The sequence below is a fragment of the Citrus sinensis genome, chromosome 7 (genome assembly GCF_022201045.2).
Source record: "Citrus sinensis cultivar Valencia sweet orange chromosome 7, DVS_A1.0, whole genome shotgun sequence".
Taxonomy (NCBI): domain Eukaryota; kingdom Viridiplantae; phylum Streptophyta; class Magnoliopsida; order Sapindales; family Rutaceae; genus Citrus; species Citrus sinensis.
This window is the reverse complement of record NC_068562.1, coordinates 9850878-9873293: the sequence shown is the minus strand read 5'-3', so window position 1 is coordinate 9873293 and position 22416 is coordinate 9850878. Positions and strand designations below refer to the sequence as shown.

The 22416-nt window shown below is 40.8% G+C and overlaps 2 protein-coding genes and 1 pseudogene across 2 annotated transcripts; 2 read left to right on the top strand and 1 right to left on the bottom strand.

Annotated features, from left to right (window-relative positions):
• Window positions 1-522: 522 nt before the first annotated feature.
• LOC107175464 (uncharacterized) lies at window positions 523-4023 on the top strand. The gene is made up of 3 exons (XM_052431252.1): window positions 523-1363; window positions 1474-2339; window positions 3760-4023. The coding sequence occupies exons 1-3, from the start codon at window positions 523-525 to the stop codon at window positions 4021-4023; spliced, it is 1971 nt and encodes a 656-aa protein (XP_052287212.1).
• A 7688-nt stretch (window positions 4024-11711) lies between these two features.
• LOC107177331 (thionin-like protein 2) lies at window positions 11712-12148 on the top strand. The gene is made up of 2 exons (XM_015530995.2): window positions 11712-11973; window positions 12084-12148. Exons 1-2 carry the CDS (start codon window positions 11712-11714, stop codon window positions 12146-12148), a joined length of 327 nt encoding a protein of 108 aa, XP_015386481.2.
• Window positions 12149-14923: 2775 nt separating this feature from the next.
• On the bottom strand, window positions 14924-20776 carry LOC102625947 (RNA-dependent RNA polymerase 6-like; annotated as a pseudogene).
• Window positions 20777-22416: the final 1640 nt, after the last annotated feature.

Sequence of the window (22416 nt, the reverse complement as noted above, 5' to 3'; positions counted from 1 at the left end):
AATAATACTAATCTTGTCTAGTACCGCCTTGGTTACACCGGCCCTCTAGTACAAGGTTATTATTATTTGGCACGATAAGCCCTTAGCACCATATTGATTAGAGCGTGGTTCATGAGGTGTGGATTCCCCCCTCATGATTTAATTGGCATTAATACGGATTATTTAGCCCATGATGCATGTTGATACGGATCTAGATACCCAAGTACGTCATTTCAATAGAATTATCTTCAATTTATTCTCGCCATTGCAATTCTAATTTTAGAATTTATTCTCTCCATTTTAATTTAAGTTTTAGCATATTCCAAACCATTTCCACCTTAAATCCAACCACCCATTTACAAAATTAATTCTACACATAATTAAAATCCACCACCTCGTGGGATCGACACTCGTCACCATTGATCTATACTACAATAAATTCGTGCGCTTGCGAGTACATTAAAATTTGCACAACAGGTTCCGTGTTGCCTCCTTTTGTATCCGTACATTCGAGTTTTCTTTGCTTTCTTTCGAGATTCCGATATGTCAAATTGGAAAAGGAAGTTAATTGTTGATGAGGACGAGGAAGAATCAGGGGATTCGGGCCTCAACGTGTCAATATCCACCGATTTCTTAGGTCCCTCCAGTAGTGTAGGTCCTTCCCATGGCAGGGATACCCTTGAGTACCCACTCCCTTTGGTTGTCTCTCCCTCCCCCGAACTAGAGCTTGTAGGGAATAGGGGTGGACCTACGTCAGGCTCTGGTGAGAACCACAGCTTTGATGGGGTTGGGATCCCTGAAGGAGTTGGTGATGGTGAGAGGAGAAGCTCCGGACCGAGCGGACCTCCTCAGAGAAGGCACCTTGGTCATAGGGTAGAGGCAGATTCTTACCCTATTGACTACACAGCTTGTGCCACCACCCAAACTGATCTGTTCAAGCTGAGGAACCTTTACGGCATTCCTGCGGACATTCTCCTGATAGTTCCAGGAAAAGGTGATGTCCCTAATCGGCCTCTGCGGGGGTATGTGACGATGCACCTGGAGAGCTTCAAATTAGGAGCTCGGCTACCCCTTCAACATTATTTTGTCAAGATATTGGGTGGTATGCACCTGGCCCTGGGTCAGCTACACCCCAATGGGTGGAGGGTTCTCTCGGCTATGTATGTGTTGTGGAAGAGGTGTGGATCAGAGGAGCCCTCCCTCGTTGAAGTGAAGCATCTATACCAGCTGAGGAGTAGCCCAAAGGAAGCAGGCTGGTATTACTTCATGTCGAGCTCTGTGAAGAGGAAACCAATCACCGGCTTCCCCTCTTCGTGCAAAAATTGGAAGAACAAATTCTTCTTTGCTGGGGGAGCTTGGTGTCCAGCAGCTCATTCATTGGGTGGTGATATTTACCTTCCAACACATTTTGTCACCCCAGGTCGTTCATTTTTTGCCTATACTCTTTCTCGACGTGTTACTTATTGGGTTCTTTAACCTTATCTGTTCTTTCAGAGTCGTGGGGTTTGATAAAGGGGCTTGAAGACCGACCTCTGCTCCAGGTGGAAACTGCTCTGGTGAACGCATATACCTGCCAAGATCTCCTGTCACCGACAGCCCTGGTTGGTTCGGGTTTGGTGGACATAGCTACCGGAATGGATAACAAGATTCTTAGCGCTCTGTCCCGAAAGCGTGGTCGGGCTCCAAGCAGCTCCAGCAACCCTCCTCCTCCTCCAAAGAAGAGCAGTGTCGGCCCCTCCAAAGCTCCTGTCCCTGATCTGCCCCCTCCCCCACCCCGTAAAAGTGGTGGGGAGAAAACCTCCGACAAGAGTCCTGAGGTCAGCTTGCAGTCTGGGGACCGATCTTCTCCTCTTCCATCTCGGGATCAAGGTGACTACCTGAGCTCATATCAGAAAGATTACAAAAGATCGGTTGGGCCCAAGATGGTGAAGGACATCGAGAGCATGGACCTCTCCGAGTTAGCTGCTTCTGTTCAAAGAGTCTCTTTCAGGCTGGCCACAATGGTTTCGTGTTACAAGACCGGGTCCGCGCGTCATGAGAGGAAGCTTCAAGCTGATAACCAGGAGTTGAAAAAGAAAGCCGAATCTACTGATCGGTCCAAGGAGAAGCTGGCCGAGCTGAACAAGCAGCTTACGGAGCTTGAGGAGAAAGTTACGATTGCTGAGGCCACTTCTTCCAAGCTTGAGGGTGAGCTGGGTGATCTGAAATCCGATCTTCAGGCTACTCAAAGTGAAAGAGATACTCTAAGGACCGCCCTTGAGGGAGAGATCAAATCCCTGAGTGACCAGCTGGCTGAAGAGAAAGGTAAATCCGCTGATGTGGATGATCGGTTGGATGCTGAGTGTTGTGCAAATTTTAATGTACTCGCAAGCGCACGAATCTGTTGTAGTATAGATTAATGGTGACGAGTGTCGATCCCACGAGGAGGTGGATTTTAATTGTGTAGAATTAATTTTGTGAATGGGTGATTGGATTTGTGGTGGAAATGATTGGAATATGCTAAAACTTAAATTAAAATGGAGAGAATAAATTCTAAAATTGGTATTGAAATGGTGAGAATAAATTGAAGAGAATTCTATTGAAATGACGTACTTGGGTATCTGGATCCGTATCAACATGCATCATGGGCTAAATAATCCGTATTAATGCCAATTAAATCATGAGGGGGGAATCCACACCTCATGAACCACGCTCTAATCAATATGGTGCTAAGGGCTTATCGTGCCAAATAATAATAACCTTGTACTAGAGGGCCGGTGTAACCAAGGCGGTATCTAGACAAGACTATTATTATTTGTCGACGAGAAGTCAGAACATCCACAAAAACTAGAGGGGAAGAGAAAATAAATTTACCAAATTAAGCCCATGACACATGTTGAGACTTCACCTTCAACCCAAGCTTGAAAGAAAATTAGCCACTCATAGTTGAACTAGGGGCAAAATGGGAATTTATTAAAATACGAAGAAAATACAAGATGGAGAGGGAATTACAGAAAATGGATCCCAAAAATGGATTCAGAGATCTCCAATTAGGGGGGGGAGGCCCCCTTTTTATAGATACATGGAGTAAATCATGGCCATCGGATTAAAAACAGTTTGGACGCTCAGGATTGCGCCACGTCATCAGTCAACAGTCCACGTTTGACCACGCGGATGAACAGTAACACGGTTTGACCCGACTTTGAACAGTAACGCGGTTTGACCCGGATGAACAGTAACGCGGTTTGGTTGAAAATAATCCTGTGTGATGCATGCACCGTACGCGAGATTTTTCGTCCACTGATATGCTGCCACGTCACCATCAACAGTACATAAGAATTTTAGTCCAACAGGATCGTGACACCTCATCAGTCAATGCCACATCATCGGTCAATGCCACGTCATCATCCGTCTATGTGAACAGTGTCGTGAACAGTAACGTATACAGTATCGTACACGTGAATAGTACCGTACATGTGAATAGTGTCATTTTTCCTTTTATGCTCCTCCTAAGGTTTTCGACCGTCCTGAGTTCAAAAGTGATGTCCGTTTTGCCGTCTGATCTCTCCTTTATTGTGAAATGACTATAATGCCCCTAAAATACATAAATTACTTAATTAAAATAAAACACACGTAATTAAATCATAAGAATGTTAAATACATAAAAGTAAGGGTTGTTAGTAAGACTTGAAATGTAAAATGACGGTTTTCTCCTTTATAAATATGCATTTTCTAATACTCAACACTGAGTATAACTCCGGGGTTGCTTTCAACTATAAGTGCATCATGTCTGTACTCAAGGAAGAATACCCCGAGCTCAACATGAGCAAGCTGGAATCTGGGGTGGAGAGGTGTATGACTGGGGCCGGCCAAGGAGATAAGGAGCAGGATGAGCAAGAGCAGGTGGAGGTTTCTTTGAATGGGGAGCAGGAGGGTAAAACTGGGCAGCGTGCTTTTGAAGTGGGGCAGGGGTCCATGCCTTCTCCTCCCGATGTTGCTGATCTTCCACCTCCCGAGGTAGCTGACCCTTCACCTGCTGAGGCCGTTGATCCTCCTAATCCTTAAGTCTATTTTTGTGAAGACTGTAGTTTTTCGTTTGCCTTGTAAACATTTGAACGTTTATATAAAAATTTTTTAAATGTTCTCTATTGGCTTTCTTATCTGGTTTCGCCTGTTGGTTCTTTAGTGCATCGAACAGGAATAGGCATCCGTTTGCCTTGGTAAAAATTTTCGCAAAATCACCTGCTGGTCTTTGGTGACTGAGCAGGAGCATACACATATTTGCCTTAGTAAAAGTCTCATAAATTTAGCTGCTGGCCCTTCGTTGTCCGAGCAGAAGTATGCACTTTCTTGCCTTAGTAAAATTTTCATAAATTAGCTGCTGGTCTTTCGTTTGACCGAGCAGAAGCATGCACTTTCTTACCTTCGTAGAATTTTCGTAGATTAGCTGCTGGTCTTTTGGTGACCGAGCAGAAGCAGACACTTTCTTGCCTTAGTAGATTAGCTGCTGGTCTTTTGGTGACCGAGCAGAAGCAGACACTTTCTTGCCTTAGTAGATTAGCTGCTGGTCTTTTGTTTGACCGAGCAGAAGCAGGCACTTTCTTGCCTTAGTAAATTAGCTGCTGGTCTTTCATTTGACCGAGCAGGAGCAGGCACTTACTCGCTTTAGTAGATTAGCTGCTGGTCTTTCGTTTGACCGAGCAGAAGCGGGCACTTTCTTGCCTTACTAGATTAGCTGCTGGTCTTTCGTTTGACCGAGAAGAAGCAGGCACTTTCTTGCCTTAGTAGATTAGCTGCTGGTCTTTCGTTTGACCGAGCAGAAGCTGGCACTTTCTTGCCTTACTAGATTAGCTGCTGGTCTTTCGTTGGACCGAGCAGAAGCAGACACTTTCTTGCCTTAGTAGAATTTAATGGGTTTGCTAACAGACAAGTTCCATACTGAATTCATCTTTATTGAATTTCGAATGCGTTACAGAAACATGGAATATATGTGTGTGTCACAAATCGCCGTGCTTGTAACAGAAATAACTTATCCAAATGAAAACTAATAGAGCACTTTGCTTACTGAAAGTACTTTTTCAAGTGCTCGGTGTTCCACGACCTCTTCACCTCTCGTCCGTCTGGATACGCCAGCTTGTAGGCTCCTGGTCCAGTTGCTCGTATCACCCTGTACGGGCCTTCCCATTTCGGTCCAAGAGCTCCATGGTTGGGATTCCTGGTGTTTTGGTTCACCTTCCTGAGCACCCAATCTTCTGTTCGGAACTGCCTCACGCGTACGTTCTTGTTGTAATAACGCATAACCCTTTGCTGACACTGGGCCACTTTCTGCGAGGCCCCTTCCCATTTCTCCTCAAGTAGGTCCAGGCTTAAGCAGATCTGCTCGTCATTTTGCTTTTCAGTGAAATATTCCGTTCGATGTGTCCCCACTCCAATTTCTGCTGGGACTACCGCCTCATGACCGAAAGCTAAAGCGAACGGGGTTTCCCCCGTGGCGGTTTTGTGAGTTGTTCGGTATGCCCATAACACTCCTGGTAGCTCGTCAACCCAGGCTCCCTTCTTCTCTCCCAACCTAGTTTTCAGGAGCTTCTTTATCACTTTGTTGGCCGCTTCCACCTGTCTGTTTGCCCGGGGGTGAGCGGGGGTGCAGAACTTCAGATCCACCCCCAAATTTTGGCAAAATTTCCTGAAGTTGCCGTTGTCAAATTGCTTCCCGTTGTCTGTAATGATGGTATAGGGAATCCCGTATCTGCAGATGATGTTCTTCCAAATGAAATCAGTTGTCTTTCTCTCCGTGATTTGGCTAAAGGCCCCCACCTCCACCCACTTGGTGAAGTAGTCTATTGCCACAATTGCATGTGTCGCAGCTCCCCGGCCCTTAGGTAACGGACCAATCAAGTCGATTCCCCACTGAGCGAAAGGCCACGGGGATGTCATAGTGGTCAGCTTTTCTGGGGGTTGTGCAGGAACCTCAGAGAAGCTTTGGCAGGTTTTACAGTTCTTTGTCATCCTTTTCGCATCCTGGTGCATGGTTGGCCAGAAGTATCCTTGCCGAAGTGCCTTAAAGGCTAAAGTTCTTGCCCCCGAATGATTGCCGCATATTCCTTCATGAATCTCCCTCGGTACATAATCTGCCTCCTCCTCATCTATACATCTCAAAAGGGGCAAGGTGAACCCTCGGCGATACAGCACTTCATCTAGTAGCGTGTACCTCGCTGCTCGGTATTTTAACTTTCTTGCTTGCCTTTTGTCCTCTGGTAAAACTCCGTCGCGGATATATGCGCGAATCGGGTCCATCCAGGATTCTCCAGTGCTTACTCTCATCACCTTCACTTCCTCTCCTATACTCGGCGAGGTCCTTACCTCTAGTGGGACCGACTTAGGTAATTTCGGATCTGCAATTGCGGCCATCCTAGCCAACATATCCGCTCGGTAATTCTCATTCCGGGATATCTGCTTTACCTCCACTTCTTGGAAAAGCCCGACCATCTGCCTTGCCTTTTTCAAATAAAGACCCATCTTCTCTCCTCTTGCTTGGAACTGATCGTTGAGCTGATTACATACCAATTGGGAATCTGCTCGAATTTCTATCCTCTCTGCTCTTAAAGCGTGTGCAAGTTCGAGCCCGGTGATAAAGGCTTCATATTCAGCTTGGTTGTTTGTGAGCTGAAATTCGAACTTCACTGCATATGTTATTTCGGTCCCTTCTGGGCTCCGTATTACAACTCCTGCTCCGGATCCTTGCTCACTACATGATCCGTCAACCATTATCAACCATACCCCCTCTGTTTTCTCCTGCTCTATTGGTTGCTCCTCCCGAACTTCTTCCACTGGCTCCGCTCGGTCAACCATAAATTCTGCCAGTGCTTGGGCTTTGATTGCTCCTCGGGGTTTATAGGCGAGGTCAAATTCACTTAGCTCCACAGACCATTTTACTAACCGACCAGATGCATCTGGTTTTTGAAGTGTTTGTCGAAGAGGCTAGTCAGTCATCACAACAATCTGGTGGGCCTGAAAATACGGTCTGAGTTTCGGGCTGCCGTTATTAGAGCCAGTGCCCACCTCTCCATCAATGGATATCTGGTTTCTGCGTCTGCCAGGGCCTTGCTCGTGTAGTATACCGGGTGTTGCTTTCCTTCCTCTTCTCTGATCAAAACCGAGCTGGTAGCCCATTCAGAGATTACCAGGTACAGAAACAGCTGGTCACCCTCTCTCGGAGTTGACAGTAACGGTGCACGGGCCAGATATTCCTTCAGCTGCCCAAATGCTTCCTCGCACTCTAATGTCCACTTCATTTTTCTCCCTTTCTTTATGATTTGGAAGAAATTGTGGCATTTATCTGTGGCCCGCGAGATGAATCGGTTCAATGCTGCCAATTTCCCTGTAAGGCTTTACACCTCCTTAACTGTCCGCGGAGATCTCATTTCTGTACCGCTCGTATTTTTTCGGGGTTGGCCTCAATCCCTCGGTGGCTTACCAGGAATCCCAGGAATTTGCCCGAGCTGACCCCAAATGCACATTTCTCCGGGTTTAGTTTCATCTCATACTTCCTCAGTAATTCAAAGGTCTCTTCAAGATGCTTCACATGATCCCTCGGCTCTTTGAACTTTGTAATCATATCATCCACGTATACCTCCATAGTGTGTCCAATCAACGGCTTGAAGATCTTGTTTACCAACCTTTGATAGGTGGCTCCTGCATTTTTTAGGCCGAAAGACATTACCCTATAGCAAAACAAACCCATGTTAGTTAAAAAGGCAGTGCTTTCCTCATCCTGCTCGTCCATGGGTATCTGGTTGTATCCAGAAAAGGCATCCATGAAACTGAGCAGACCGTGACCTGCTGTTGAGTCCACCAGCTGATCTCTTTTGGGTAGGAGAAAGTTGTCCTTTGGGCATGCCTTATTGAGGTCCGTGAAGTCCACACACATTCTCCACTTCCCGTTGGCCTTTTTTACCAGGACTACATTTGAAATCCATTCTGGGTACCTGGCTTCCCTTATAAATCCTGCTTTCAACAGCTTCTCCACCTCGGTGTTTATGGCCTCATACCTTTCCTGGTTAAAGCATCTCCTCTTCTGTCTCACTGGCCTTGCCCCCTTCTTTATGGCCAACCTGTGGCAAGCTACCCCGCGATCAATTCCTGGCATATCCTCATGAGACCAGGCAAATATATATGCATGGGACCGTAGACACTTCACTAGCTCGCCTTTTATTACTTCGTCCAATTCTGATCCGACCTTAACCACTCTGCTAGGGTCATTCCTGCTTACAACAACCTCCTCCAGCTTCTCAACAGGTTCCTGGCGACCATTTTTTGAATCCCCTCGGCTATCTAGAGAGGTCACCTGCAGTGTTTCCTTGGCCGCTGTAGCATAGCAGCTCCTCGCCATTCTCTGGTCGCCTTTTACTACACCCACAACTCCATTTATTCTGTACTTCAGCGCCAGATAATGCGTGGACATTACACATTGGCTTATCCTCATGAACGGTCTCCCCAATATCATCTGATAAGGACTTCTTTCCTCTACCACGACAAAGTCCAGCATCATCGTTCTTTCAAATGGCTTTGTCCCCACAGTAATCGGGAGTTCAATGACCCCCATGAGAGTTAGTCGTCCCCCTCCAAATCCCTTCAAGGATGTATTCGTCTGCTCCAGCTTTAAGTCTGAAATCCCCATATCATCTAGGGCCGACTTAAACAAAATATCGACTGAACTGCCCGTGTTCACCAGTATTCGCTGCAATTCTGTACCGGCCACCTTTGCCTTAATTACCAAGGCATCCTCATGAGGATACAGAATACCCTCTTCGTCATCCTCCATCCACATAATGGGAACTTGCCGCACTTTTGCTCTTTTGGCTACCGGCAAATTTAGAAGCACCTCTTTACCAGTCATGACGTATCTCCCATAGTTCTTCCGTGCTCTGTTTGAATCCCCGGCTAATGTTGACCCTCCTGCTATCACACGGATGGCCGGCTGTTCTCGTTCCAGACCCCTCTCAACTCCTTCATCCCGTGTATACTCTGACTCAACGATAGGGGACACTCCGTCTACATACTCATCCAAGTATCGGTTCCTTACTAAATCTTCCACCTGAATCTTCAGGTCACGACATTGGCTGATAGTGTGACCGTAAGTGTCGTGGAATTTGCAGAATCTGCCCTTATCCCATCGATGAGCCGGTTTTGTTATTGGGGCTGGAGGGTATAGCAGGCCTCGTCCCTCGATCCTCTCATATAATTCCTCCATAGAGATCTTTAATGGAGTGTACTGTCTATAGGCCGAGCTCTGGTCTACTAGCTGAACTGCTCGGCTATCATGAATGTCACCTCGGGCTGTCCCAGTTGCTAACTGATCTGGTCGACTAGCCCTGGAATTGGTTGCATGTAATGCTCTGGGAGTGTTGTGGTAGGGGTGGGCAGCCATCTGCTGGAATTCTCGTTGCCGCTCTAGGATCGGGGGGCGCGGAGGTTGAGCCCGGCTGTGTTGGAACTGTTGTGCTCTCAGAGCTATGGGGTAAGGGCGGGACCGAGCTGATATTCCGCCCATCCCTGAAGATTCTCCATTTCGCTTTCCCAACCCACTCCCTTTCGGGGCTCTCCGCTCTTTTCGCCTCAGCTCTTCCAGCTGTTCACTTTTAATTCTTGCTGATTTCTCCTCTTCGATTTCTATATCTCGTCTCGCCTGCTTATACCCCGACGAGTAATTCTGTACGAGGGGGCTTCTTAAGTTATACCACAATCGGCCGATTCTTACACCTTCTTTTAATCCCCTCAACGCCTGCGGGTGATTAAAAGCTCCCAAATCCAGCACGGCTCGATGGTATCATTTTACAAAATCCCGAAGGGATTCATGCTCCTCCTGCTTCATCCCCATCAATTCCATCATGTCGTCCTCTGGGGCCACTGCCCCTCGAAACTGCTCGGCCAACTCCTGGCACATCTGCTCATACCCCTTTATACTTCCTCGGGGTAGCTTGCGGTACCATTCTCGGGCTCGTCCCTCTAGTGTCAACGGGAACATCCTACACCTCTGAGCTGGTGTCAGCCCCTACACACCCGTCATGTCGTTGAAACGCTCAATATGCACCAACGGGTCACTTTGCCCGGAGTATTTGAGGTCGGGGAAGCGGAAATCTCTTGGGATTATGGTACTCATGATCTCAGTTGATAACGGAGATTCTTCATCTAGCATTATCCTCTAGCTCGGGGGCTTTCTCTTGCCCTGCATCTCCTCTATCACCTGCGCCAATCTGCGCACATCCCCCTCCAATTCTATAGCACGATCAGGATCACGTGCAGCTATCTGGTCTCGCTCCTGCTCGACGTTCTGCAATCGCTGTCTGAGCTCTCCTTCATCAATACTGGCCCCTCGGCCATTAATTCTCAGTATCCGTACGGGGCGAGGTTGGTCTCTCCCTTCATCCACGTGTTCCCCTGGGACCCGACCAGTACTTCCATGGGGATGCACCCCATTAGGTTGATCTGGGGGTGGAGGGATTTCCTCGACTCTACGCCCTCGGATGCTGGGTTCTGCTCCAACTTCGTCACTTCCCACGGGGGTTTCACAATCCATTCTCCGCTCGTCCCTCAGCTCAAACAATATGGCTGTGAGAGTCTCCATTTGTTTCTCCATCCGCTCCAATCGATCTTGCATCACCCTCTCTCGGGCTTCATTTGTAATTTCCCGAAGGGTGATTGTCTCCCCAGATTCGTTATCCTCGCTCAAAGCATCCTTCCTTGACAAATCCATGTCTAATCGTTCGATGTTTCTCCGGTAACTACTAATTCGGTGGTAGCTTTTTATCCAGCTCCCCACAGACGGCGCCAAAATGTTGATGCTGAAATCTGCTCGTCTCTTGACCGACCAGATTCTTTCACCAACGTTTGTGTTATCTACTGTTGCTCGTTCACTGGGATTGGAATCGTCCTCCTTTCTCTCAATAGACCTGCACTCACTAAAAATGGATCAGAGACGCCGGTGGTTTTGCCGGCGTAAACCCTCCGATGCCTAAGTTAGCCCAAGGTGTTTACGGGAAAATAATGTAATTTAGATTCTATGAGTTTATTAAAAATTTGTAAGGAAATGGTCTGGTTGCAATTTGGCAGCGTTTTCCCTCTCTCTTTTTTTCTATATCCTTCTTCATCGATTTCTTCTTCTTTTATAGCCGCTGTCCCCACGTTTCCGTTTGCCATTCATCCCACCTTTTTCGGGTAGTGGCAGCCCCTTATGGGACTCGAACTGTTACATTGTGGGCAAACGTGGATCTCGCGTGTCCTTCAACGGTTCTGGGAAAAGCGCAACTACCGCGATTCTGTGGGATCGTGTTCCTGCTTATCTGGGGATGATGCCGGCTCGGTATATACCTCTGGTCGGTATGTTTCCCTGGTTGTATTCATCTCTGGTCGGCTCATGTTAGCCCACGTGTTCTGCTCATATCACTTTGGCTGAGCGATCCGTGCTGGGGCGGAAATAGTAGCATGGCCGACCTGGTGCTTTTATGTACTTAACACATTGTTTCTATTTAGTGCTTCATAAATGTCTTACTACTTTATGTGAACAAGCCAATGTCAATTAAGTTCACATTCACATACATTCCATACATGGAAAAGATAACAAGTAATTGTGTGATAATAATATTAATGTCATTTCATGTACAAGACTAGTATGTATATTATGCTTTAGAAATTGTATCTGCCAAACCAGCAAATTAAGCCATTGAGACAGCTAGCTTCTGGGAATTAGCCTAACAATGGAGAAGAAAGTCATCTTTGCTGTGATGCTGATGCTGTTGTTCATAGGGCAAGCAACGGCGAGGTTCGATAAATGTTATGCCGCATGTTATTTCGATTGCATTTTAGATATGAAGCGTAGGTTTCCATATGTTCCAAAGAAACTCTTGCCTTGTGCCTGGAAATGTTTAAAGCACTGCCTCTTTCATGGCGGTGTTTCTACGAGTTTTGATTACTGTAACATCGGCTGCACAATGGATTCTTGCTCCAATAACGTTGATGGTATATTAAATCTCTCTCTTTAGTTCAGTACTCTATAAATTTCTTCATGAATATGTTTTATAAATTTTAGATATGTGTATCCTTATATGTTTTCTAATGTGACACTGCAGATGCACAAAAGATGGCTGGTTGCATTGACAATTGCTCTAGCAACACTTGCAAGGCGATATCTTGAAATTCCATTAATTCTAGATAAGTTGTGTCAACCCATGAGAGAAAATGAAGTCATTCAGTTGAAGAAAATAAAACATTAACAAGTATTCGGTGTATGGATTGTGTTTGTATTTCATTCTCATGGTATAAGATTGTTTTTACAGAATGCATGGATTTTCCTATAAATAACACTAGAAAAATTGAGAGGAACAGCATGAGTCTAGCCCATTCGCGAAGTGTCATGACTAGGCTTTGTAATCGTGCTGTGCCTAAGCACCAAGCGCATAAGGCCGAACAAAAATACATGAAATATTAATGTTTAAAGGCTGTGATTACCATATTCTAGAGTTATCATATCTCATTGTTTGGATATCAACGGATGATAAGATTCTGTTGATTTTTTTGACCATTTTATTGATTTTTTTACCATTTAATGGTGTTCAATTTGTGGAATACTTTACTTTTGAGGTATTGTTATTGAACTCTTGTTTAAATATCAAATTAGGGGTGGGCATAAACCCACAACCCATGGGTTTATCCAAACTCAAACCAAATTAAATGGTTTGGGTTGGGTAAATCATGAAAATGGGTTAGATGTGGGTTTTATGTAGAAAACCATTTCATTATGGTTTGGGTATGGTTTACCCATGGGTTATGAACAAAACTCCAACACTCAAATTTTTCAAATGAAATAAATGAAAACAAAATAAATGAACACAAAATAAATGAACACAAATAAGTGAAAGACCACCATTAAATTTTTTACGGCGTGATCAATTGTCAACAGTTAGAAAATAAAAATAACAATAAAAATAAATTTAAATTAAATAAATATTGTTGTAAATAACATAAATTTTTTTTCTTATTTACAAAAATAATTCCTCCGACATGGAAGGATTATCATAGAAAGAACAGGAGACTATATTAAGAAGAAATAACATAAATTTCTTCTTATTTACAAAATTTTTTTCTTATAATTATTTATTTTGTGAACATTTTCTTATAATAAATATTTTATAATATTTTAAAATTAAATGTAAAAAGTATAGGTAAAATATTTTATTATTTATCTTATAATAAATTTTTATTTGTCATTCAAGTTTTCTTATAATAATTTTTTTATCATTTGACTAATAATTTTCTTATATATTTATTATAAGAAAATTTTCACAAAATAAATAAGTATAAAAAAATTTTATTATTAATTTTTTTGTTCATATCAAAACATATATTTCTTGTTTTTAATGCTTTATTTTTTATTTAGTTTCTATTCATGTGATTTATTTAATTTAGAATAAATATAAATAAAAGAGTAGTTGAAAATAACTTATTTGACCATTATAAAAGCATAAGGGGGAAAAATAATATACGTTGATTACTATAGGGGGGAAACTGGCAATCTCCCTAAAATTAAACATATAAGTAGACAACATAACGCAAAACTACTAAAATAATAAATAAAAATAAATATTACATAATTAAATAAATAACAAGTGGCAAAATTTATTATTAGATTGTTAATGTCATGTTTGTGAAAGTTTATTATTAAAGTGTACGTTCTTATTTATTGAGAAATAATAATTTTTGTGATTAAACTTTATTTTGATTTTCTAGTATTCTTTAATTTAAGGACTAAGTTATTGTAAAATTTATCATTTTTATCCACTATATTTTTTTATATTTTAATATCAATTTAATAATTAATAACAATTAATAATTATTATAATTTTGATATAATTAAATTTTATTAAAATAAAAATTATTTTGATAATAAAATTCAAACCAAACCCAAATGGTTTGGTTTGGTTTGGGTTAAAAATATTTGGGTTGGTTTGGGTTGGATCCAAATTTTTATGGTTTGGTTTGGGTTGACTTAAAATCCAACCCAAACCAACCCATACCCACCCCTATATCAAATGAATATTAAAACATATTTTTCACTATTTTTTTAAACAATGTATTAAGTATATTTTATATGGATTATTAATATTATTAAATGAACATGAAATTTATATTTTTATTGCAAAGGTTAAAAAGTAAGAAATAATAAATACATGGAAATCGATATTTTTATTCACCATGCTGTGAGTTGTTAAATTAAATAGAACTATAAATTTTTGTACAAATATATTTTTATAGACGAAGTATGGTTGCATTGGTTAAAATAATTTGTGGGTCATAAAATATACTTATCTAACCAATGGAATAATGGCTCATAAATTAACGCACGTTAAATTGTACAAAATTTGTGGCTATATTATTTTTCATTAGAAACACCACAATGATTAAAAAATAAAATTAAAAAATTCTCGAGCAGAACGCTTTGATCTCAGACGTCTGTTGACTGTGACCATCTTGATCTTATTCTCCTCCATAATTTTTTAAAATTCTATTTTAAAGAAGTGTTGTAATTTGAAGAGCTAACTAAGTCTATCGAGAATTTTAAAGTAAAATGTTGGTGTTGGGGGTTTAAAAATAAGGAAACAAATTATATTAACCAAAGTCTCTTTGTTAAATTGGTCAAATTTAAACGTTAAAATTATAAGGTTAGAGATGAAATGGGTGATTAAATAGAATTACAGATCTAATTAGGTCGTAAATGTGAGAAAAATTAATGGGTCATTCACCTTGTTCTTCAAAGAGTGCAAAAATTTGTGTCCAATTTATCCGTCAGCAATCCATGTACATGACAGTTAATATATTTATACATATATTATGCCTTTAGAAGTTGAGTCTGCAAAACCAGTAAAAACATTGATACAGCTAAGCTACTAGCAGGAAGCTTAAAAATGGAGAAGACAGCAATCAACAAAATAATCATACTCCTGAGAAACGAACAATATAAGGTAGCATCCAAATTTCAAAACGAAGCACTATAGTTATAATAACATTTGATTATAAAAGATAAACATGTATATATCATATAGCATCCTTGAATAACAGTTGTTAAGGCAAGTGCGGCCATAGTAAAATCACATTACAGCTTACCTTTGACGATGGTGGAGCGGCTTGCAGCCTATAAGAAGCCTGTTACAGCCACAAAAAGTAGCTCCAAACAGCTTCGAAAACTAGTCAAATCCTGTCAGCAACATACCTGGCTAGATTGTTGACTGGCTTAGATTTGCCAATATTTGCCATTTCCCGGCACTTAATTTTGATCCGAGCCAGATAATCATTTGCAATCCAGGCAAAACTCAATAACACAACACTCCTAGCACTACCTTGCTCTAGCAAATCAAGTGACTTCTTCACCCATTCTCGATGGTAAGTAACCTGGTACCACGCTGATGCCTTTTGTTCATATAATACATTCTTTTCATTGTCAGTGAGCTCAAAATCAGAATTCATTTTCTCAAAAACTTGCCTAAACTCTTTCCTCAATGCACTGTAAGAATGCTTGAGCCTCTCCTGTAGTTCTCCTTGCTTCCGGCTATTGTATTTTGGCATGGACCAAATGTGCCTAAACTCTTTCCTGTTCACATTGTACTGTCCCAGAAGACCATTCAGCTGGCCATCATAAGAGCACTTTTGATTCCGTGCATCAGCAGTGAAATCAACTGATCCAGGGACCTCAAGATCAGTATCATAATGGATGTCAACAGGATTAATATCTACCTCAGATGAAACAGAAATGTTTTCATCATAAGCACCTTTAATCTGCCTATAGAGCCTTCCCAATATTTTATTCGATTTGTACGTCTGGTATTCTTCTATTTCCATAAAATCTGGGTATTTTTTCGGTTTCAAATGTGAAGGCATGGTTACAATCTTCCCAGTTTTGGGAGAATCAACCGCAGTGGCAGCTAACTTCGCTAGAAGGATGCAGTTCTCATCAAAAGCTCCATATTCACTGCGGTCAGCATGAACAACATGCGCGTTGCAGATTTGCCCCAGGTTCTAATTCACCAAGTGTTTAGCAAAAAAATCAATTATGTCCTGTAAAATAAAGACAATAAAAAGTTGGAGTTCTATATCTACTAAAAACAAGATAAACCATAATCTGAAAGCTTCTGTAAAAAATAATAGAATGACCGTAATCCAGCTTTTGCTACTTTTTTTTTTAAGTTCCAGAAATCACCAATTCATCTATATCATTAATTGAATTTCGAATTAATCAATTCAGCAATATGAATTAAAATTCCAATTCATCTCTTGTAATTAATGAATTTGTTCACCAATTCATCAATATGAATTTGTTTCTGAACTTAGAATCCCAACGTCAGACAACAGTCCAGAACTTAGCAGCATCTTGACATCAATTTTGAGAACAGCGTGTATGCGCATAATGATGCACCAGAGACAAGTTGGTGTGTCCAAAATTAATAATTTCAAACAAGTCCTTGTTTTTTTTTGGGGGGGGGGGGGTAGATATTAGCCTAACACTGTCATGCTTTGTGAATATAAATACGGAAACAATTGGAAGCTGACATTATCTTAACCAACATACACATGCACAATTGCAGGTGCTATCTTAATTGCCTTGGTGGAGAATGGAAAATTTTATGAAACAATACTAATTAATACTAATGGAAAAAAAATAACAATCATAATAATTATCATTATTATAAATTAGAAAATCCAGAGGCAAATAGCAACCTGATGATTGACATGGCATGTTAAGGGTTTGGCCTCGGCAGGAGTACACTCCATAGGAGGACAGCTCTTCTTACTAGGGGGTATAAGATTTTCATCCCAAGTGACATAGTACAGGTCCCCATCAAGATCACTTCCAGAAGCTTCATTTGTGTGAGGCCTATCACCTTTTTGAGGAAAAACAAGGCAATCACATAAATGGTGCAACTCCGGACGGTCAACTGCTTCCAGAATCCTTACATCTCCAGGACGAAGACAAGGATTCTTCGCTATAACCACAAACCCATTGATAACTTGCAATTTCTTTGTCTCTGCAAACCTAGAACCATGTTTGGAAAAGCAGTTTTCCAGAGATGACTCTGACACTTGGATAAAGCATTGGCATTCTTTCAATTCCCCAAGCTCATCTAAACATCCCATCAACCACCTCCCAGGAGGTACGTAGATCCTTGCCTTATCCCTAAGGCCCTAAAGCTGGGCCGCTCTAATACAAGTTAGCATGCCTTGTAGATGAGGTTCTGTTTGGGGCTTGAAACCAGCACTCAGCATTATTGCTGCTGTGTTTCCTTGCTCAGTGCAGGATGCAGTGAGAACTTCAAATGCCACATCCGAGGCCACGAGCATTAGATTCAGTTTAGAAGCCATAGAAGCCTGCACAGGCCAAAAAATTGCATCTGAAACATTCAATGTGGATAGCAATGTAATGATCTGCCTGTTCAGGAAACCAGGCTGAAACCTAGTCCAAGAACAAATTTCCAAAGTCGTGTGGCAGGACTTGAATTTTTTCATACTTCCCCTCAAAGACATTCGAATCCCATAATCTTTTGCAGGCCAACACGCCACAACCCCTTTGTAACCAGCATATCTAATCTGATAAGCAGAGGGTGGAGGGCTCCCATCCAATTTCAATATCTGGGCTACTTCCATAGCAAGATCAGGGGTGATCTTTCCAATACCATCCGAAAATACATATCCATTCCTCTTAATATCTGGAAGCTCATGATCAACTTCTGTTGGCGGTATCTCAACTGTTGCATGAGTAGAAGAGAAGCAAAGACCCATCCTAGCAGCATACTTTGCAATATTCTTGGCAGTGAACTCCCCCATCCAATTTTTTATGTCAAGTACACTAGTCTCTCCAACTTTAGAAAAAAACCAGGCAGAATGGTCTCTCAGTTGATTGGAGGAGAAGGCCAGAAAAGAATATCTCCGGCCACATAGATTGAATCCATCGGAGAGAATGCTCTTCACCCTTTTAAACACTCCTGTTTTCTGCGAGAAAGAGTTGGACGTGATGTCTTTCACGATAGGAGCAACATAATAGCTGAGAACATTTGCGTTCATTGTTTGCAAGCCCTCATCCATAAAGGTAACTCTTAGAAAGCGATCAGCCACATCTTTACTCTCTAAGAACCCTGTTGGAGAGTTCAACTTCCGGTGGTAGACAGTACGCTTTAGTTGGAGTAATAACCAACCTTCTGACTTCAGCAATGTCATCTATATTCTTAGGACCCTCATTCAGCTTAGGATTCTTTATTAAACATTCTTGCACATCTTTCAGCTTCTCATAGGCATCAAACACCGGACGTTTATAAGAGTAGATGTGCTTCAATGCAGTGACAATGACCTCCCTAGGTTGACACCTTAGCAGATCAAAGAAGCTGTCTGATAACTGATGTTGATTAAGAATGCCTTTATGCATGACTGCATTCACCAGAAACATTATCTCAAAGGATACCCCTTCCTTGTAATGCATACAGAAAAAGGGATCTTCCACGGGCACCTCAAAATCAGGTTCTTCTCTAATTGTGACTGGCTGGCTCAGGCAATCCTCTTGCACCCTTTGTTTTCTAAGATAACTCATGACCTCATTCAACATCCCATGATGAAGATAAGAGATGGAAATTCAATACGAATTACATTGACCAATTGCTCCACTAGGTGAGAAATCTGTTGTTCGGATCCAAGGATCATCATCATCCAACAGATCAAAAGGAACAAGCACCTCTATATCATCCTTGGCAGTTCTGTAGCAGATCCGAGGTGAAGAAGCCAGCCACAACAAAATTGCTACACGTGGTAATTCAGAATATTGCTTGACAATATCGATTTCCCTTACCAAGAACACCTTAAATTCACATTTAATCACTGCATGCTCAGCAGAACTTTTGAGAGCGAAGGCAGTGTCTTTTGTAAAACAAAATTTGCATGTTCCATCAAATGGATCCACCAGAAAATCAGTCCCAGAAGCAGGTCCTCGCCATGAAACAAAAAATTCGTCCTGGGTAACTAATGAACCAATTTCAACATACACATCAGGTAACTTCAAGGGAGCTGAAGTTCCCCCTCTCTGATTCAAGCGGAATGGATTTTCAGGGCCCAAACTGACCTTCAATGCTCGGCCATTCAGAAAAAGCTCCATATGCTCCGCAGCATCCATTGCACGAGTTATGTACGTAGATGTGGCAAAATGCACAAATGCATGGGGCTCCACCTTTTCATAATCATCTGTTTTTTGGACTTCTGCAACATTTTCTATAAAAAAGTTAGGATATGACTCTGAAGGGGTGCAAGAAGTCTTCAACCTACAACGCCACACACCTCCAACTTAATTTTCCAAGTATTTGACAAGATCTACTGCTTTGATATCTCTATCAAATCCACCAACACTAACTTGAGTATCCACCGATGTCTTTTCTCTTTCTTCTGGCTCTATTTATTCCAAAAAAATTCAAGTTCGACTGACAAATATAATATAAAGCAAACTCTTCAAATGAAAACCTGGCACAAAAACTATTAAGTATTGATAATAACCAGTTATCATGATATTTTCACCAATACATTCCAATTCAACACCAGAGTCAATACAAACCATGGAATAAAACAGCATAATTGATGAAAACAATAGAAAACTTTAGGGGGATTTAATATTATATCTAATTGGTTTTAATTATCAACAAATGAGGCTAAAATACAACAGATAACAAAGTTATTGCTAAGAACAGTAAGCTTATATAACAAAATAGTATGCTCATTATTGCACCGGTGCCCACCATGTGGTGCACATCTAGACACATGGTGACTCCCTGTGAATAGTATTTAAACTATGAATTAACCAAATATCGTTACCATAAGGTGATCGCCGTAGCCCAATAGACCATTACCCTGCTCATTACTATTCATTTATAGCAAGCTAACGGAAGCAAAATGCATTTAAAACACAAAAGCATAAAATTCATTATATTCACTTTTGAGTTGTTTCTCAGTGACGGCAACTTAGATGAACCAAGCCCAATAATAACAAATATAAGACTGCACTCGATCAATGAGAAGATAATATTGACCTAACTCAAAATTATACCTGTATCGATTTAAAATTACGAATTGCCTTCAACAGTAACAATTGCTCTGGATCAAAACATATAATACAAGTTACATTTTGCCTCTTATAAGACCAATCAGCTTCAAATAAGAAAAAAAAGATCAACAAATAGTGTCGTTTCATATAATTTAATTCATTTCGGCATAAAAGTCATCTGCATGTAGAAGATTCGAACTTCGGGACTTGATTTCAAAAACACAACAAAATGCGCAGTTTCTATATTCAGTTTTCCCACTCTTTCTCGGGAATCAAACAGAAAAACCAACCAACCAAGTGAAATGTTTAGAAAGGGAAACGGCGGTTACCTTGAGAATGGCGATCGACAGTACAACTTGAGAGAGACTGAGAATGTGTGAGTTTATCTGTTGTTATTACAAGAAACCGAGAAGCTGGGAGTGTTTCTTTTTGGAGCGAATTGCGTGGGATATACCTGTTTTCCCTCAAAATACCCAAAATATACCTTCATATATTAAAATTGTTAGCTTTACACATATATACTTAAAAAGATCAGGAAAAATACAAAAATAACCTCAATAAAAATACTCGACTTATTTAATATGCTTACTCAACTTATTTAATATTCTTACTCGACTTCTTATCGGACCATATACTCAACTTAGTTAATATGCTTACTCGACTTATTTAATATTCTTACTCGACTTCTTACCCGACCATATACTCGATTTATTTAATATACTTACTCGACTTCTTACCCGACCGTATACTCGACTTATTTAATATGCTTACTCGACTAATTTAATATTTTTACTCGACTTCTTACCCGACCATATACTCGACTTACTTAATATGCTTACTCGACTAATTTAATATTCTTACTCGACTTCTTACTGGATCATATACTCGACTTACTTAATATGCTTACTCGACTCATTTAATATTCTTATTTGACTTCTTACCGGATCATATACTCGACTTACTTAATATGCTTACTCGACTCATTTAATATTCTTACTCGACTCATTTAATATTCTTACTCGACTTCTTACCCGACCATATACTCGACTTAGTTAATATTCTTACTCGCCTCATTTAATATTCTTACTCGACTTCTTACCCGACCATATACTTGACTTCTTTAATATGCTTACTCGACTCATTTAATTTTCTTACTCGACTTCTTACCCGACCATATACTCGACTTATTTAATATTCTTACTCGACTCATTTAATATTCTTACTCGATTTCTTACCCGACCATATACTCGACTTAGTTAATATTCTTACTCGACTCATTTAATATTCTTACTCGACTTCTTACCCGACCATATACTCGACTTCTTTAATATACTTACTCGACTCATTTAATATTCTTACTCGACTTCTTACCCGACCATATACTCGACTTACTTATCTCTAATTCTTACTCGACTAAATTCTCGATTTACCCGACTTCGTACCCGACTTCTTCCTGCACTGATTCTTCAATCACTCATAACTTAAATGTAGTCTTAAATCCCTACATTGAAATAGTGTGTGTGTGTGTGTGTGCAAGCACAAAAAATGAATAATGTACTACTAAAATTCATAAATCATTAGGAAGTACACTTATAAGAAAAATAGAGAATGGTGAGAGAAGCCCAAAAAAGAGAAGCAATGGGAGAAGAGAGATGTAAATTCTTAGTTGTTTTAAGGTTATTTTTGACTTTTCCTATCTTCATAAGGTATATTTATGTAATAGGATATAAATTTGGCATTTAAGGGTAAATTGAGGATATTTAAATAAAAAACCCTTCTTTTTGTAAGTGTCCTTTCTCGTCGTTGTTTCCTTCTCAAGCAAATTGTTTTTTAAGAGGGAGAGACTTTTCTTTTTACATTTATTTGTTGGGAGGCCCTAAGTTACGCTAAAGCTTACAGTCTCCTCACAGCAACAATATCACTGGTGGTGTTGGGTATTGTTGCTGTGAAGTTAGCTTACCGTAACTTAGCGCCAGCCTTATTTTATTTATTTATTTTTGGCTCACAGCAACAGTACCACTGGTGGTGTCGGGTATTGTTGCTGTGAAGTTACGCTTACCGTAACTTAGCGCCAGCCTTATTTTATTTATTTATTTTTGGCTCCCGCTACGATCATGAGCAGATACTTGATTCAACAGCTAAGATTAGCTTTCTTAGCTTGATTTATTGAAGTTCCTGAAATAATTAATTCTATTGAGGAGAGAATGATGACTTTGGTCCAATTTAATATTGAGATTAGGTGGTACTAATTTTATAGTTACCTTAATTTAAAAGCTAAAATGTGTTGATCTCATATAAATTTATAATATTCTTATTATTTTATTAAAATTATTATTTAA

Coding starts and splice junctions, on each gene's coding strand:
- LOC107175464 (XM_052431252.1), top strand. CDS start 523: ATGTCAAATTGGAAAAGGAAGTTAATTGTTGATGAGGACGAGGAAGAA. Junction 1,364..1,473: donor AGCAGCTCATTCATTGGGTG/GTGATATTTACC, acceptor CTGTTCTTTCAG/AGTCGTGGGGTTTGATAAAG. Junction 2,340..3,759: donor AGTGTTGTGCAAATTTTAAT/GTACTCGCAAGC, acceptor TCTGTACTCAAG/GAAGAATACCCCGAGCTCAA.
- LOC107177331 (XM_015530995.2), top strand. CDS start 11,712: ATGGAGAAGAAAGTCATCTTTGCTGTGATGCTGATGCTGTTGTTCATA. Junction 11,974..12,083: donor TTGCTCCAATAACGTTGATG/GTATATTAAATC, acceptor GTGACACTGCAG/ATGCACAAAAGATGGCTGGT.